The sequence below is a fragment of the Tiliqua scincoides genome, chromosome 3 (genome assembly GCF_035046505.1).
Source record: "Tiliqua scincoides isolate rTilSci1 chromosome 3, rTilSci1.hap2, whole genome shotgun sequence".
NCBI lineage: Eukaryota > Metazoa > Chordata > Lepidosauria > Squamata > Scincidae > Tiliqua > Tiliqua scincoides.
The window spans coordinates 35,410,636-35,424,338 of NC_089823.1; the positions used below are offsets into that span (position 1 = coordinate 35,410,636).

Here is a 13,703-nt window from a genome sequence, read left to right on the forward strand (position 1 = left end):
GTGTTTAAACATATATCTCAGTTACTGCTATCAATAGCAGCTTTGCATGTTACAAGAGACTTCCTAAAGTTGCGTTGTATTCTTTAAGCTACACCATTGATATAGCAACTCTCTTTCTTGCTATAGTTTCTGTCATCATAACAGGTTCTCTTTCATAGTTAGTCTCCCAAGTATCAAGAATGTACCTTTCCAAGGCAATGCAAGACACTAGAGTTAGTAAGGCTTCAATACCAAAAAGTTAAAGTGCACTTAAGAAAGTGTAGTTAAAACTCATTGTTTTAGTTAAATATATACATACAGCTGCATAACATGAAGAAGCAAAATGCACCAACATAACAAAGGCCTAGCAAAGGAGTTCAAACAAACACGTATGTCCCTAAATCAGTAATATAAAAGTGTGACCAAGATAAACACCGAGATGTTTATTTTGGTAAAAAAAACAACGAAAGATTGATATAGATTTTAGGGGTTAACCTAACTTCTCTCAGAGGAGGAACATTAAGAAAAACATGACTAGTGTTTTTCTATTAAAAACAAAGTAGAAAATGTCAAGATGACCTGCAGAGAGAGAAAAACATGTGTGTCATAGCTTTCCCAAAAGGAACATTCTAGGGTTGTGAAATCAAAGTGCAAGCCAGAACTTCTCCATACATGGATAACGGACTTCCCAGTGAGGGCTAGAACCATGCACCAGTATGCCAAATAAGGAGAGGGAAGTGACATGAATATCACATGAGTCACTTGTTTTTCATAGAGTACAAGTACAGGAGTTTTGAGTGTGGTTCGGGGAAAAAATCAAAAATCCACCATAAGGTAACTTAGAACCTGTATCCATCCTAATCTATTCTTAATCTGTAAATAGCATGTAAATAAATTTTTCTATATGCTTATAAAGAAGTCTATGTCTGCTTAGCAATGTGACCCAGAGACCAAGTCCCACAAATCTCTCTATCAAGTTCCACAGACCGACCACACGCTGAGTAAAGAAATATTTTCTTTTGTCTGTCCTAACCCGCCCAACACTCAATTTTAATGGATGTCCCCTGGTTCTGGTATTATGTGAGAGTGTAAAGAGCATCTCCCTATCCACTCTGTCCATCCCCTGCATAATTTTGTATGTCTCAATCATGTCCCCCCTCAGGCGTCTCTTTTCTAGGCTGAAGAGGCCCAAACGCCGTAGCCTTTCCTCATAAGGAAGGTGCCCCAGCCCCGTAATCATCTTAGTCGCTCTCTTTTGCACCTTTTCCATTTCCACTATGTCTTTTTTGAGATGCGGCGACCAGAACTAGACACAATACTCCAGGTGTGGCCTTACCATTGATTTGTACAATGGCATTATAATACTAGCCATTTTGTTCTCAATACCCTTCCTAATGATCCCAAGCATAGAATTGGCCTTCTTCACTGCCGCCGCACATTGGGTCGACACTTTCATCAACCTGTCCACCACCACCCCAAGATCTCTCTCCTGATCTGTCACAGACAGCTCAGAACCCATCAGCCTATATCTAAAGTTTTGATTTTTTGCCCCAATGTGCATGACTTTACACTTACCGACATTGAAGCGCATCTGCCATTTTGCTGCCCATTTTGCCAGTCTGGAGAGATCCTTCTGGAGCTCCTCACAATCACTTCTGGTCTTCACCATTCAGAAAAGTTTGGTGTCGTCTGCAAACTTAGCCACTTCACTGCTCAACCCTGTCTCCAGGTCATTTATGAAGAGGTTGAAAAGCACCAGTCCCAGGACAGATCCTTGGGGCACACCGCTTTTCACCTCTCTCCATTGTGAAAATTGCCCATTGACACCCACTCTCTGCTTCCTGGCCTCCAACCAGTTCTCAATCCATGAGAGGACCTGTCCTCTAATTCCCTGATTGTGGAGTTTTTTCAGTAGTCTTTGGTGAGGGACCGTGTCAAACGCCTTCTGAAAGTCCAGATATATAATGTCCACGGGTTCTCCCATATCCACATGCCTGTTGACTTTTTCAAAGAATTCTATAAGGTTCGTGAGGCAAGACTTACCCTTACAGAAGCCATGCTGACACTCCCTCAGCAAGGCCTGTTTGTCTATGTGTTTTGAGATCCTATCTTTGATGAGGCATTCCACCATCTTACCCGGTATGGATGTTAGGCTGACCGGCCTATAGTTTCCAGGGTCCCCCCTCTTTCCCTTTTTAAAAATAGGCGTGACATTTGCTATCCTCCAATCTTCTGGCACCGTTGCCGTTTTGAGGGACAAGTTGCATACCTTAGTCAAGAGATCTGCAACTTCATTCTTCAATTCGTTAATAACTCTTGGGTGGATGCCATCAGGGCCCGGTGACTTATTGATCTTTAATTTATCAATGAGGTCTGAAACATCTTCTCTTTTAACCTCTGTCTGACTTAACTCCTCGGTCAGGAGTGTTTGCTTTTTTGTTCCTTGACCATCATCTTATGCACTTCCCTCTCTGGTCTGTGGGTGTGTTCATTCTCCCCACCTCTCCTGGTTTTTGTTGCTAATCCACTCAACTTTCCCCACTTATTTTAACCTTCGCATTGCTTTTCATTTCCTTTTGGCATTTTTCTTCCCTTTCCTCTGCCCATAGTTCTTTCTCTCCAAGCCATTTTGGTTCCATTCTTGCCTCAGGGGTTGGCCTTCTTGTGAGCCCTGGGGTCTACAGCAGCACCTGGCAGGGGTGACTACTTCTTCCTTGGCTACCATGCATTTACCTGGCAGGGACGAAAGCTGCTGCAATCAGCCATCTGCTGTTTCCTCTACACAGGGATGGGGAAATCCAGCGGGGCTTGACTCTCCAGTCTCCACCCCTTCGACTCAAAAACAAGTCATAATGGGGGCACTTTCCAAGTCACTGAGTCCCCCTTTGCGACTAGATAGGACTCAAGTCGCCCCGACTCCTTTAAAAAGTTCTCCATGGGAAAAAATGGGTCTGCTGCTGAGGGGTGTGTGTGTGTGTGTCAGAGTTCTCTTTGAACACTCCCCTGCTGTCCCCGCCCATCTTAAACAGGGTGGGAGGGATGGGAAGAACTGTGAGAGAGCAGGGACTGAAGCGGCAAGAGGGAGGAGCGTCACACCCAGCAGCTGTGAGGCCTACCAGGACAGCCCAATCTTTGGCAGCTCTACTCAGAAGTAGTCCCATCGCAGCTGGTCATCCAGTGGGGGTTCCCCCTCCCAAGTAACAATGGAGCCCATAGAAGCCATGATGTTGGAAAGTGTGATTGCTGTGAACCACTTCCCTCTGCTTCCCCACTTCTCTTTTCCCCCTCCAGCCAATCTTAAGGCAAGAACCCCCTTGAGTTCCTCCTCCTACCCTTCCATCCTGTGTCCAGTGATCATGGGTTCCTTCCTTCCCATCATGGGCAAAACAGCTCACTTCTGCCTCCCCCTTCCTGCTTGGATGCATTAACACTTCCCTGCCTCGTGGCTGGAACCTCCCTGCTGCTCACCCGGTCTGAATGATGGCCCACGAGGTCTTTCACACTGCAAAAAAAGTAAGAAAGTGCACCCAGACAAGGCAACCTCAAGTCAGCATGTGTGAGGACAAGTGCCGAATCAGGGGCCCTGACTCGAGTGTTTTTCAGAGTCTTCCATGTGCGCGACTCACAAGAACAAGTCACAGAAAAATGCGAATTTTTGCAATTCGATTTCCTACCACACACTGCCCTACTAGTGGCTGCTGCCTCTCTGGCCACACCTATGCTTACCTGATTGTAGTAAAAGCCATCACCAACTGTGTGCTGCTACTGGTGGCTGTCCACTTGCCTGTTGAGGTGGTGCAGCACCAGACTCTTGGTGCTGCAGAAATTGAGGTGGGGCTACCTCTCCCCTTTTCCTCCCTCGTTCTTTTTTTTCCTTTGCTTTCCCTCCCCATAGCCCTGTTCCTCAAGGGTCCTTAGTCCACTTTCATTTTGTGTTTGTGCGTGGAGTCTTCCTCCAGTAACTAGGAGCTTTGTCAAAAGCTTCAGCAGTAAGTCCAGCAGCCACTGTTAAAAGTGCCTCCAACATGTGCTTACAGTTATAAGAAAGTATAGCCAACAGAAAGCCTAAGAACATGATGGCATCACTTTCTATCTCAAAAAATGCGCAGGTTTGGAATGGCAGTGATCCACCTTGTTTTCTATAGATTGTTTGTACATCTATTCCATGTTCAATACAGATGTATTACCTTTGATACCCTATACTTGGCAAGAATATTACACCTGAAATACTGGTGTCTGGAGGTGTTCCTGTTCACTCTGACCAGGGGTTGCAGATCTGCTCCAGTAGGGGGCGCTATCCTGGCTGGAAGGATGTCGAGTACCAAGCCTGCCTCACTGGAAATCAGCCATGATCAGCAGCAGTGCTCTGCAAGAAAAAGCAGTAAAGGAACCATTGGAAGAAGCAGATGATAGGATGATTGCCAGAATGGTGATGCAATAGGACTTGGGGGTGACCTGCATGCATGCGCTCTTAGCCATCTTGGGGCTGACACACAAGAGGCAGCTTTACTTCCTGCTAAAGGGATGGTTGAGAAAGGAAAGAGGAGGACAGGGTGAAGTGAAGCCCTTTTTCTCTTCTGGTGTGAGATATGGGATGATATCCTTAAAAAATGGAGTGAATAAAGCAATATATAAAAATGATAACATTTGATCCATTCAATTATCCATATGCAAAGAGAATAAGAAAAAGCAATTCCAAAATCCACAGAAGATTATTTTATTTAGATTATGGGTTATCCTAAATTCCAGTAAGTACTAAAAGGAAATCCGTTTTGATGGAATTTAACTTCACATTCTAACCTACTCCCCCCAAAAAATTGATAATCAGCAATCGTGTTCATAAGCATTGAATTATATCAGGGGTGCCCAAACCCCAGCCCAGGGGCCACTTGTGGCCCTCGGGGGCTCCTAATCAGGCCCTTGGGGAGCCCTCCGTCTCCAATGAGCTTCTGGCCCTCTGGAGATTTGCTGAAGCCTGTGCTGGCCCGACGCAACCGCTCTTAATGTGAGGGCGACTGTTCAACCTCTCGCATGAGCTGTGGGATGAGGGCTCCCTCCATTACTTACTGTTTCATGTCTGTGATGCAGCAGTGGCAGTGAAGGAAAGGCTGGCCTTGCTTTGTGCAAGGCCTTTTATAGGCCTTGAGCTATTGTAAGACTTTCATTCATTCATATAAGTTCCATCTCTAATATATTCATTTATGTAAATTTATTCAAATTTGAAATGTAAATTAATTCTTTTTTTCCCCCAGCCCCTGACACAGTGTCAGAGAGATGATGTGACCCTCCTGCCAAAATGTTTGGACACCCCTGAATTATATGAATAGTTAGGAGCCTTGAGTTCTTGTGCTCCCTCCCCAGCCATCATCCCATTTCATTCAAACTGGCAGACAATTTGCACTTGCTGGTTTCTGATCCAAGTTTGCATGGCAAGAACAAAACATGAATGTCTGGTTCAGATGAAACAGCATACTTTGCCTCAAACAAGGATAGGAAACAGGGAATTGCTACATGTGAAAAGGAAGGAGTGAATAAGAGTGAGTCTATATAGGTAGTGATATCCCCACTAGCATTGGGGTGCCCCATGATCTCTGGGAATGGAATGACAATTCCATTCATAAGAAAATAATAAGCCCTGCTGGCTCAAGTCAAAAGCCGATTAAGTCCAGCATTCTGTGTCCAGCAGTCCCCCACCACCTGATTCTGGGAAGCCCACAAGCAGGAGAGAGAGAGGGTCTTTTTTCTCTCCAGCCATTACTCCCATTACTCCCCTTTATCAGCTAGTCAGAGGCATCCTGCTGCTGGATCTGGTAGTAGCACATAGCCATCGTGACTAGTAGCCATTGATGGATTTGTTCACCACAGATTTGTCCAATCCCTATTTAAAACTGGTGGCCATCTTTAAAATTAAAATTTTAATCACCACATCATGTGGCTACTAGTTCCTCAGTCCTACATGTGATGTGAAGAAGGCTACTAGTTTCTGCTAGTTCCTTCATGCTATGTGAAGAAGAACCTCCTTTTGCCCATTCAAAATCTTCCACCATTCAGTTTCATTGGATGACCTCTGGTTTCAGTATTGTGATAGAGGGAGAAAAGCTACTCTCTGTCTACTCTCTCCACATCATGCATTATTTTCGAAGTGTCAGTCGTGCCGCCATTGCCTTTTTTCTATGCAATAAAGCCCCAACTGCTGCACTCATAAGGTAGGTGTTCCAGTCTTCTGCTCATAAAGAGGGGCTTCTGCTTGGACCCTTGCTTGTACAGAACAATGAGAAGGGGAGTGAGCAGAAAACTTCCTTTTTGCAGAGGGAGCTCCTGACAGTGGATGCCCTAATTTTTGATGCTCTTGACTACTCATTCATGTTGTGCCAAATTATGGCTTATATTGCTTCTGGACCAACTCAGAGTTTTGTATGCATTCAGCAGGTCAGCAGCTTTACCCACAGTAGTTGGCAACCTTCAGTCTCGAAAGACTATGGTATCGCACTCTGAATGGTGGTTCTGGAACAGCATCTAGTGTGGCTGAAAAGGCCAATTTGGGAGTGACAATCCCTTCCCCACTGGGAGCAAGTGCAGTCTGTCCTTGGTCTGTCTCCCTGGCTATAGGCTTTCCTTCTTTGCCTCTTTGCCTTAGTCTGTTGGCCAAGTGTCTCTTCAAACTGGGAAAGGCCATGCTGCACAGCCTGCCTCCAAGCGGGCCGCTCAGAGGCCAGGGTTTCCCACTTGTTGAGGTTCATCCCTAAGGCCTTCAGATCCCTCTTGCAGAGGTAGCGCAGCTGTGGTCTACCTGTATGGTGCTTTCCTTGCACGAGTTCTCCATAGAGGAGATCCTTTGGGATCCGGCCATCATCCATTCTCACGACATGACCGAGCCAACGCAGGCATCTCTGTTTCAGCAGTGCATACATGCTAGGGATTCCAGCACGTTCCAGGACTGTGTTGATTGGAACTTTGTCCTGCCAGGTGATGCCGAGAATGCGCCGGAGGCAGCGCATGTGGAAAGCGTTCAGTTTCCTCTCCTGTTGTGAGCGGAGAGTCCATGACTCGCTGCAGTACAGAAGTGTACTCAGGACGCAAGCTCTGTAGACCTGGATCTTGGTATGTTCCGTCAGCTTCTTGTTGGACCAGACTCTCTTTGTGAGTCTGGAAAACGTGGTAGCTGCTTTCAGATCCCTCTTGCAGATGTATCGCAGCTGTGGTCTACCTGTAGGGCACTTTCCCTGCACGAGTTCTCCATAGAGGAGATCCTTTGGGATCCGGCCATCATCCATTCTCATGACATGACCAAGCCAGCGCAGGCGTCTCTGTTTCAGCAGTGCATACATGCTAGGGATTCCAGCTCATTCCAGGACTGTGTTGTTTGGAACTTTGTCCTGCCAGGTGATGCCGAGGATGCGTCGGAGGCAGCGCATGTGGAAAGCGTTCAGTTTCCTCTCCTGTTGTGAGCGGAGAGTCCATGACTCGCTGCAGTACAGAAGTGTACTCAGGATGCAAGCTCTGTAGACCTGGATCTTGGTATGTTCCGTCAGCTTCTTGTTGGACCAGACTTTCTTTGTGAGTCTGGAAAACGTGGTAGCTGCTTTACCGATGCGTTTGTTTAGTTCCGTATCGAGAGAGAGAGTGTCGGAGATCGTTGAGCCAAGGTACACAAAGTCATGGACAACCTCCAGTTCATGCTCAGAGATTGTAATGCAGGGAGGTGAGTCCACATCCTGAACCATGACCTGTGTTTTCTTCAGGCTGATTGTCAAAATCTTGGCAGGCCTTGCTAAAATGATCCATGAGCTGCTGGAGATCTTTGGCAGAGTGGGTAGTGAGAGCTGCATCATCGGCAGCTATCATGCAGTCATAGTCATGCATGATAGTCATGATGCAGTCATGATAGTCATGCAGACATTTCATCTGGACTTTGGACTTTGCTCTCAGTCTGGAGAGGTTGAAGAGCTTTCCATCTGATCTGGTCCAGTGATAGATGCCTTCTGTTGCAGTTCCAAAGGCCTGCTTCAGCAGGACAACGAAGAAAATCCCAAACAAGGTTGGTGCAAGAACACAGCCCTGCTTCACTCCGCTTCAGATGTCAAAGGATGTTCATTCCGCTTCGGATGTTTACCCTCATCAGTTTTAAAAAGTAGCAAGACAGGAGAAGAAAAGACCAGTTTTCTATAGCACAACCTAATTAATCTAAAATATGATTAAAGTCCTTCTACATCTCTGCCACATGTAAATTCTTACAAGTTAGAACAGTGACAAATTGCCATCAAATTCAAAATCCCTCCTCTTGTGTAAATACTGTTAACCTGAACAGCTGGCAGGAGAAAAAGCTGCTACCGAAGTATACTATTTCCATTTCTAGATCTCTTAGATCAGCGGTCTCCAAACCACAGCCCACGGCATGCTAGGAATATCCGTTCAAGCATGGTGGTGGTGAAGGCTTTCCATTCTGCTCCACAGCTTCCTTTTTTTGCACCTGCTGTACATGCAGCCTTGTGCCGGGCAGCCACTTCCACCGACTGTTGCCACACAAGGCTCTACACCCTGATTTTCCAGGGGAAATGGCTGCCTGGCATAAGGCTGTGTACAGAGTGGGCATGAAAAAAGAAGGCTGTGGTACAGAAAGCCTTTACCACAGCTGTGCCTGGTTGAATATTCTTGGCGTGTCAGATCCAGCCTGTGGGCCAGGGTTTGAAGGTCCCTGTCTTTGTTTATCTTGATAATGCAGGAAAAATGTTGGGCAATTCAATCCTACCTAACTCCTCCATGCGGTGATAAAGCAGTGCCAATGTACAGTGTTGCCAGCGTGTCCACTGGGGAGTTTTGGCATGTTGAGGCCTTACCTAGCCCATAGTTAAAACATGCCACTAGAGTCACCTATTGTCATGGATGTTGAGTATCAATTCCTAATATGTGGCATTTAAATTAGCCTTGGCTCTTCAGTTAATAGAATTCCCCGCTAGATGAACTCCGGAATCCATGCTTGTTCTTGGGATTACAGATTTTTTCCATTTAGCGGAAGAAGATTCATGTGAAATGTTATGTACCACCAAGCTACACAGTAAAGAAAGCCATTCTAAGAGAATAGTATACAATGCCCTAAAGGGGCCACTGAAATAGTCAGGGGCGTGTGTGTCTTAGTTATGAAGGAAAGAAAGAAGCCATTGAAAGCAGGACCAGTCTAGAAAAAGAGTGTTACACTTGGCTCTCAAAGGTGCACGTCAAAGGTCACACAGCTTTGGCCCCATAATCAGTTGTAACTAAGCCTTCTTGCTCAGTTTATCTATGTTGCTGCTTCACTTCCTTTCTGCTGTTGTCTCCCTTGTGTCCCTTTTAGATTGTGAGATTCTTAGGGCAGGATCCTGGTTTCTCATCCTTGGTAAAGCATAACAGACAGTGCTGCTATAATAAGTATTTCATATATTTTTAACATTGATAGCCAGTTATTCTAAAACAAGAATTTATCCAGGGTTGTTGCATGGAAGCCTGGCTATGATTTGCATAGAAACAGTGGTCACTTTCAAGCCTTTTGGGCAAACCCTGCTGACACATTAATGGGCATTAATGTCAACTAACCTCTTTGAATGGGTAAGCCAAATGGAAATGAGGTAACTAGTTCATAAAGATACAGAGAGGCTTGCCAAACCTGATGAGTGACAGGTGAATGGTCTGGCTAGATGGGTCATGTGAATCAGCTTGTAGAATAACAATAAATCTTCCATTTTGTTTCAGGCCTGTTAGTCATGAGACGGATCTTACTAGCAATTATCTTGGCTGCTGGTGTGATGTATGTGATCCTGCATTCCAACCTGTGGAGAACAAATGATTCTTGGTAAATTCAGTTTCTTCTCAGACTATTCACCTGCTTAATTTGTCAATGTAGAGCTCTCCCGGAGTAGCTTGCCTTTCTGCAATATCTCCACCATTGTATGTCTTATTCTAGAGCTGGAAAGCAAATTGCATGCCAGAGCAAGAAATTAGCAGAGGTTTTCAAGAAGGGAAAACCCAAATTGATTGACAGTGCAATCCCAAGTTTCTTGGGGAATCTTCTGAAGAGTAAGAAATTAAGTATAAATAAATGAGGTTATGACCCACTGCTGTCTCTATCCCAGTAGTGGCTTATTCCCCTTTTTTAATTGGGCAAGAGGTAATTTTGCAAAGTCTGCTCTGTTCACCGCTAAAAATGTTCTTCTGTGAATCATTTTGCCACACATTGAACTGTTAGAATTAATAAGTAAAATGCTACAAATTTTTTTTTTTTAAACCCCATGGGTTTTATCCTAGCACTATCTTCCATGAATGGAAGGCACTTCCATTTTTGCAAGCAGGGAGAAAAACCCCATGGGTTTTATCCCTAGCACTGTCTTCCATGAATTGAAGGCATTTGCATTTTTGCAAGGGGGGGGGATAGTCAAGGAATAATCCTTGACTAAGGGGCCAATCCGATCCAACTTTCAAGTGCTGATGCAACCATGCCAATAGGGCATATGCTGCATCGTGCAGCAAGAGGAGAGTCATGGACACCATGGACACCTCCTCAAGGTAAGGGAATGTGTGTTCCCTTACCACAGTCCTGCATTGTGGCTGCATTGGGACTGGAAAGTTGGATGGATTGGGCTCTTACTCTCTATTATTCCAGAATCTTCCAAACTCCATAATACCTTCCTCTGGGTAAGAGTCCAGTTTGGGGGCCAAAAGATGGGGTTAGCAAGTTCACTTCTTCATGTACCCCTTAGAATACAACTCAATAAACAGAATGAAAGCAGGCTATTTCCGCAGCAAAAAAATTAATTTTTTTATTAATGTTTTATTGATTTTTTAATTATACATTGTTAAGTACCAAAAGAAGTAAAGTGTAACAAAGAAGAAATAATACTTGGTTGAATGTTATCTATAGCTCTCTTCATCTAGCTGTTTTAATGTGTTTTTCTTTTGTTCTAGGTTGCCTCCTACAGATACAGAAAAAAAAGATCAACTAATGCCTTGCACTTTAAAATCCAATATTTCAGCTATATTAAAGTAAGTAAATAAGAAATGGAAAGAAATGCTAATGTACAAGGCTAAATTTAGTTCTCAACACTGACAGATATTTCTTTTATGCATCTTATTAGAAATTAGTTCTGATGCCTGGCTCTAAGGAAGGTCAACATAAATTAAGTCTTATGATTTAGAATGTATATACTGTATATGGCTTTCACTGAAAAAATTCTTAGAGCAGTTTACATGGCAGAAGGAATAAGATGATGGCTTCCTGCATCCAAAGGGCTCACGAAGAGGATCACAAGAGAGACACTATCAAATGTCCACTGGAAGGGATATTATGCTTGGTGAATAGGGACAGTTGTTATCCTGCTGTTAGAAAGTCACATCTTTAATAGGTGCCTCTTCCCCAGATAGCAGGATTTACTACCTATGCCAGTATTTCTTCAACTTTGGGTTGGTACCCACTAAATGGGTTGTGAGCCAATTTCTCCATTAATTTCAATGTGTATTTTATTTTTAATATATGTGACTTGGTGCGACCATGGTATGTGACTGCATTTGGTGAAATGTAATAGATCTGTGCTTTAACAGGCTACAATATCTATACAGGGGTGCACTACTTAACCTACCGGCTTACGCCAGAATTGCATATCTGACGATCGCATGTGGTCATGTGGTCGTTGGGGGTGCAAACCCCCACTCTCCGAATATGAGGGGAGCTCTGCTCCCCTTGCCTCCAGAGGGTTGTCTGAGCCTCCCAAAGGCAGTGCACATCCGAGTGCTGCCTCTGCAAGGCTCAGACTGAGGAAAATCACTTCTCTAGCACGATTTCCAATTTCCTCCTTGAATCCGGAAGTCACGTGAGAGGTACAATTTCCTTCAGTCTGAGCCTTACAGAGGCATTTCATGAATGTGCACTGCCTATGGGAGGCTCAGACAACCTTCTGGAGGGGAGGGGAGCAAAGCATCCCCTTCCCTGCGGAAGGTCCGCATTGACAACAGGGATCATGGCTCTGATCCCCATCGTTAAGTGGCGCACGACTGTACTTTTAACAGTGTTAGTCATTGGGGCTTACTCCTGGGTTATTGTGGATAGGATTGCTGCCTTTGCGATGTTTCTGGAATTTTTTTTAAACAGATCAGCAACTGCTTGGGAAAGTTAGGAGGGTTCTTTATTTTAAATACATTTTTAAACTTATAGTAAACTTTTAATTACTTACTTAGATTTTATTTTGTCATATGGGGGAGTATTGAAAATTTTCCTGCTTGATGATGTCACTTCTGGCAATGACACCATTTCTAGGTTAATGACACCACTTCTGGTGGGTCCCAACAGGTTGTCACTCTAAAAAGTGGGTCCTGGTGCCAAAAATTTGGGAACCACTGGCCTATAGCGTTCAGTAACCATGCTCTCTTGATTGGTTCATAATATAGAATTTAATGATACCAGCATCAAATCTCCGTAATAAGAAAAGCTGTTGCCAGTAGAGCATCCCAAGGCAAGAATCAAGAGAAAGGCTACCCCAACATGAACAGTGTTTACCATTCAGCTGGGGAGCTGGCTGTTGTTCTGTGCTGCCTGTCTCCTCAAAACTGTGCCCTGGTCAGCCACATCTGCCCAGAAATCCAGAAGCAATGGCTGCTGGAGTGATGGAATCTGGAAGCAGCTGACTAGAGTGTGTTTTCAGAGAAATCAACAGCAGAACAGTGACTTCCCGGCAGAACAATAAGCCCCGTTCCCCACAGGGACAGATTTAACCCGTGAGCAGGGGTATGGAGAGTCCTGATCAAGACCACAGATTCTTCAGATTTAAAATCCCATCTACTTCAGTTTAAAACTTCCTAAAATAAATTTTTCTTTAATCTGCTTTCCAGATTCTCTACTAAGCTCTACTAGTCAGAAGGGCTTAGATCTTGCAAGCACCCATTTGCCCTTCAGAGTTCGCATTTATGATGGTGATGGTTGGCAACCTTCAGTCTCTATGAAGACTATGAAAGACTATGTCTCTATGAAAGACTCTTTCAGTCTCTATGAAAGACTATGGTATAAGCCTACAGCACCTGGTATTCCCAGGCAGTCTCCCATCCAAGTACTAACCAGGCCTGACCCTGCTTAGCTTCTGAGATCAGACAAGATCAGGCATGTGAGCACTGCATAATACAGTTTTTTCATCTGGTTTCAGAGCATTAAAACCCTTGTTTACTGATAGGAACTAAGATACCTTTCTTATAGACTATGCTTGGTTTATGTTGTGAACCATTCTATAAACTGAATAATTAAAAAGTAGAATAAAAACATGACAAAGATATGGGAGGAGAACAGTTCCCATGGTTTTTAAAGCTGAGTTTTAAAGTTTAAAACAAGCAACTTCAGTTGAACGAGAAAAACAAACTGGTAGCCAATGCATGTTCCTGAGGCTATCCAGTTAAAGTTCGTCATCAGATTTTGGATTGGTTGTTGTTTCCAACAGCCCCACACAGAGCACATTATAGTGGCCTAGGCTAGAGGTTGTCAAGATACAGATTACAGAGACATGAGAAATAGGGATAGGACTAGGCTCAAGGAATCATTGCAGCAAAACACCCAGTATGGTACATCAGTACTGCAACTCAGCACTAGTTCAGCTGTATTGCATCAGATCTTACACAAACCAGAAACAGGCAAAGACAATCCTGAGTGCAGTGATTATCCACAATCAAAGCAAGAACTCCTGTTTACCAGTACAGCATTGCAACCGCAAAGCCAT

At 44.3% G+C, this 13,703-nt stretch overlaps 1 protein-coding gene across 3 annotated transcripts in view; it reads left to right on the forward strand.

The window, feature by feature from the left end:
- The window catches only part of ST3GAL6 (ST3 beta-galactoside alpha-2,3-sialyltransferase 6), an 82,831-nt gene that overhangs the window by 46,195 nt on the left and 22,933 nt on the right, over nt 1-13,703 (forward strand). For all 3 annotated transcript variants that reach the window (XM_066621799.1, XM_066621801.1, XM_066621800.1), the window contains exons 2-3: nt 9,706-9,805; nt 10,915-10,992. In XM_066621799.1, the coding sequence (XP_066477896.1) occupies nt 9,717-9,805; nt 10,915-10,992 (167 nt within the window). In that variant the 5' untranslated portion in view covers nt 9,706-9,716. The remainder of the gene's footprint in view (nt 1-9,705; nt 9,806-10,914; nt 10,993-13,703) is intronic.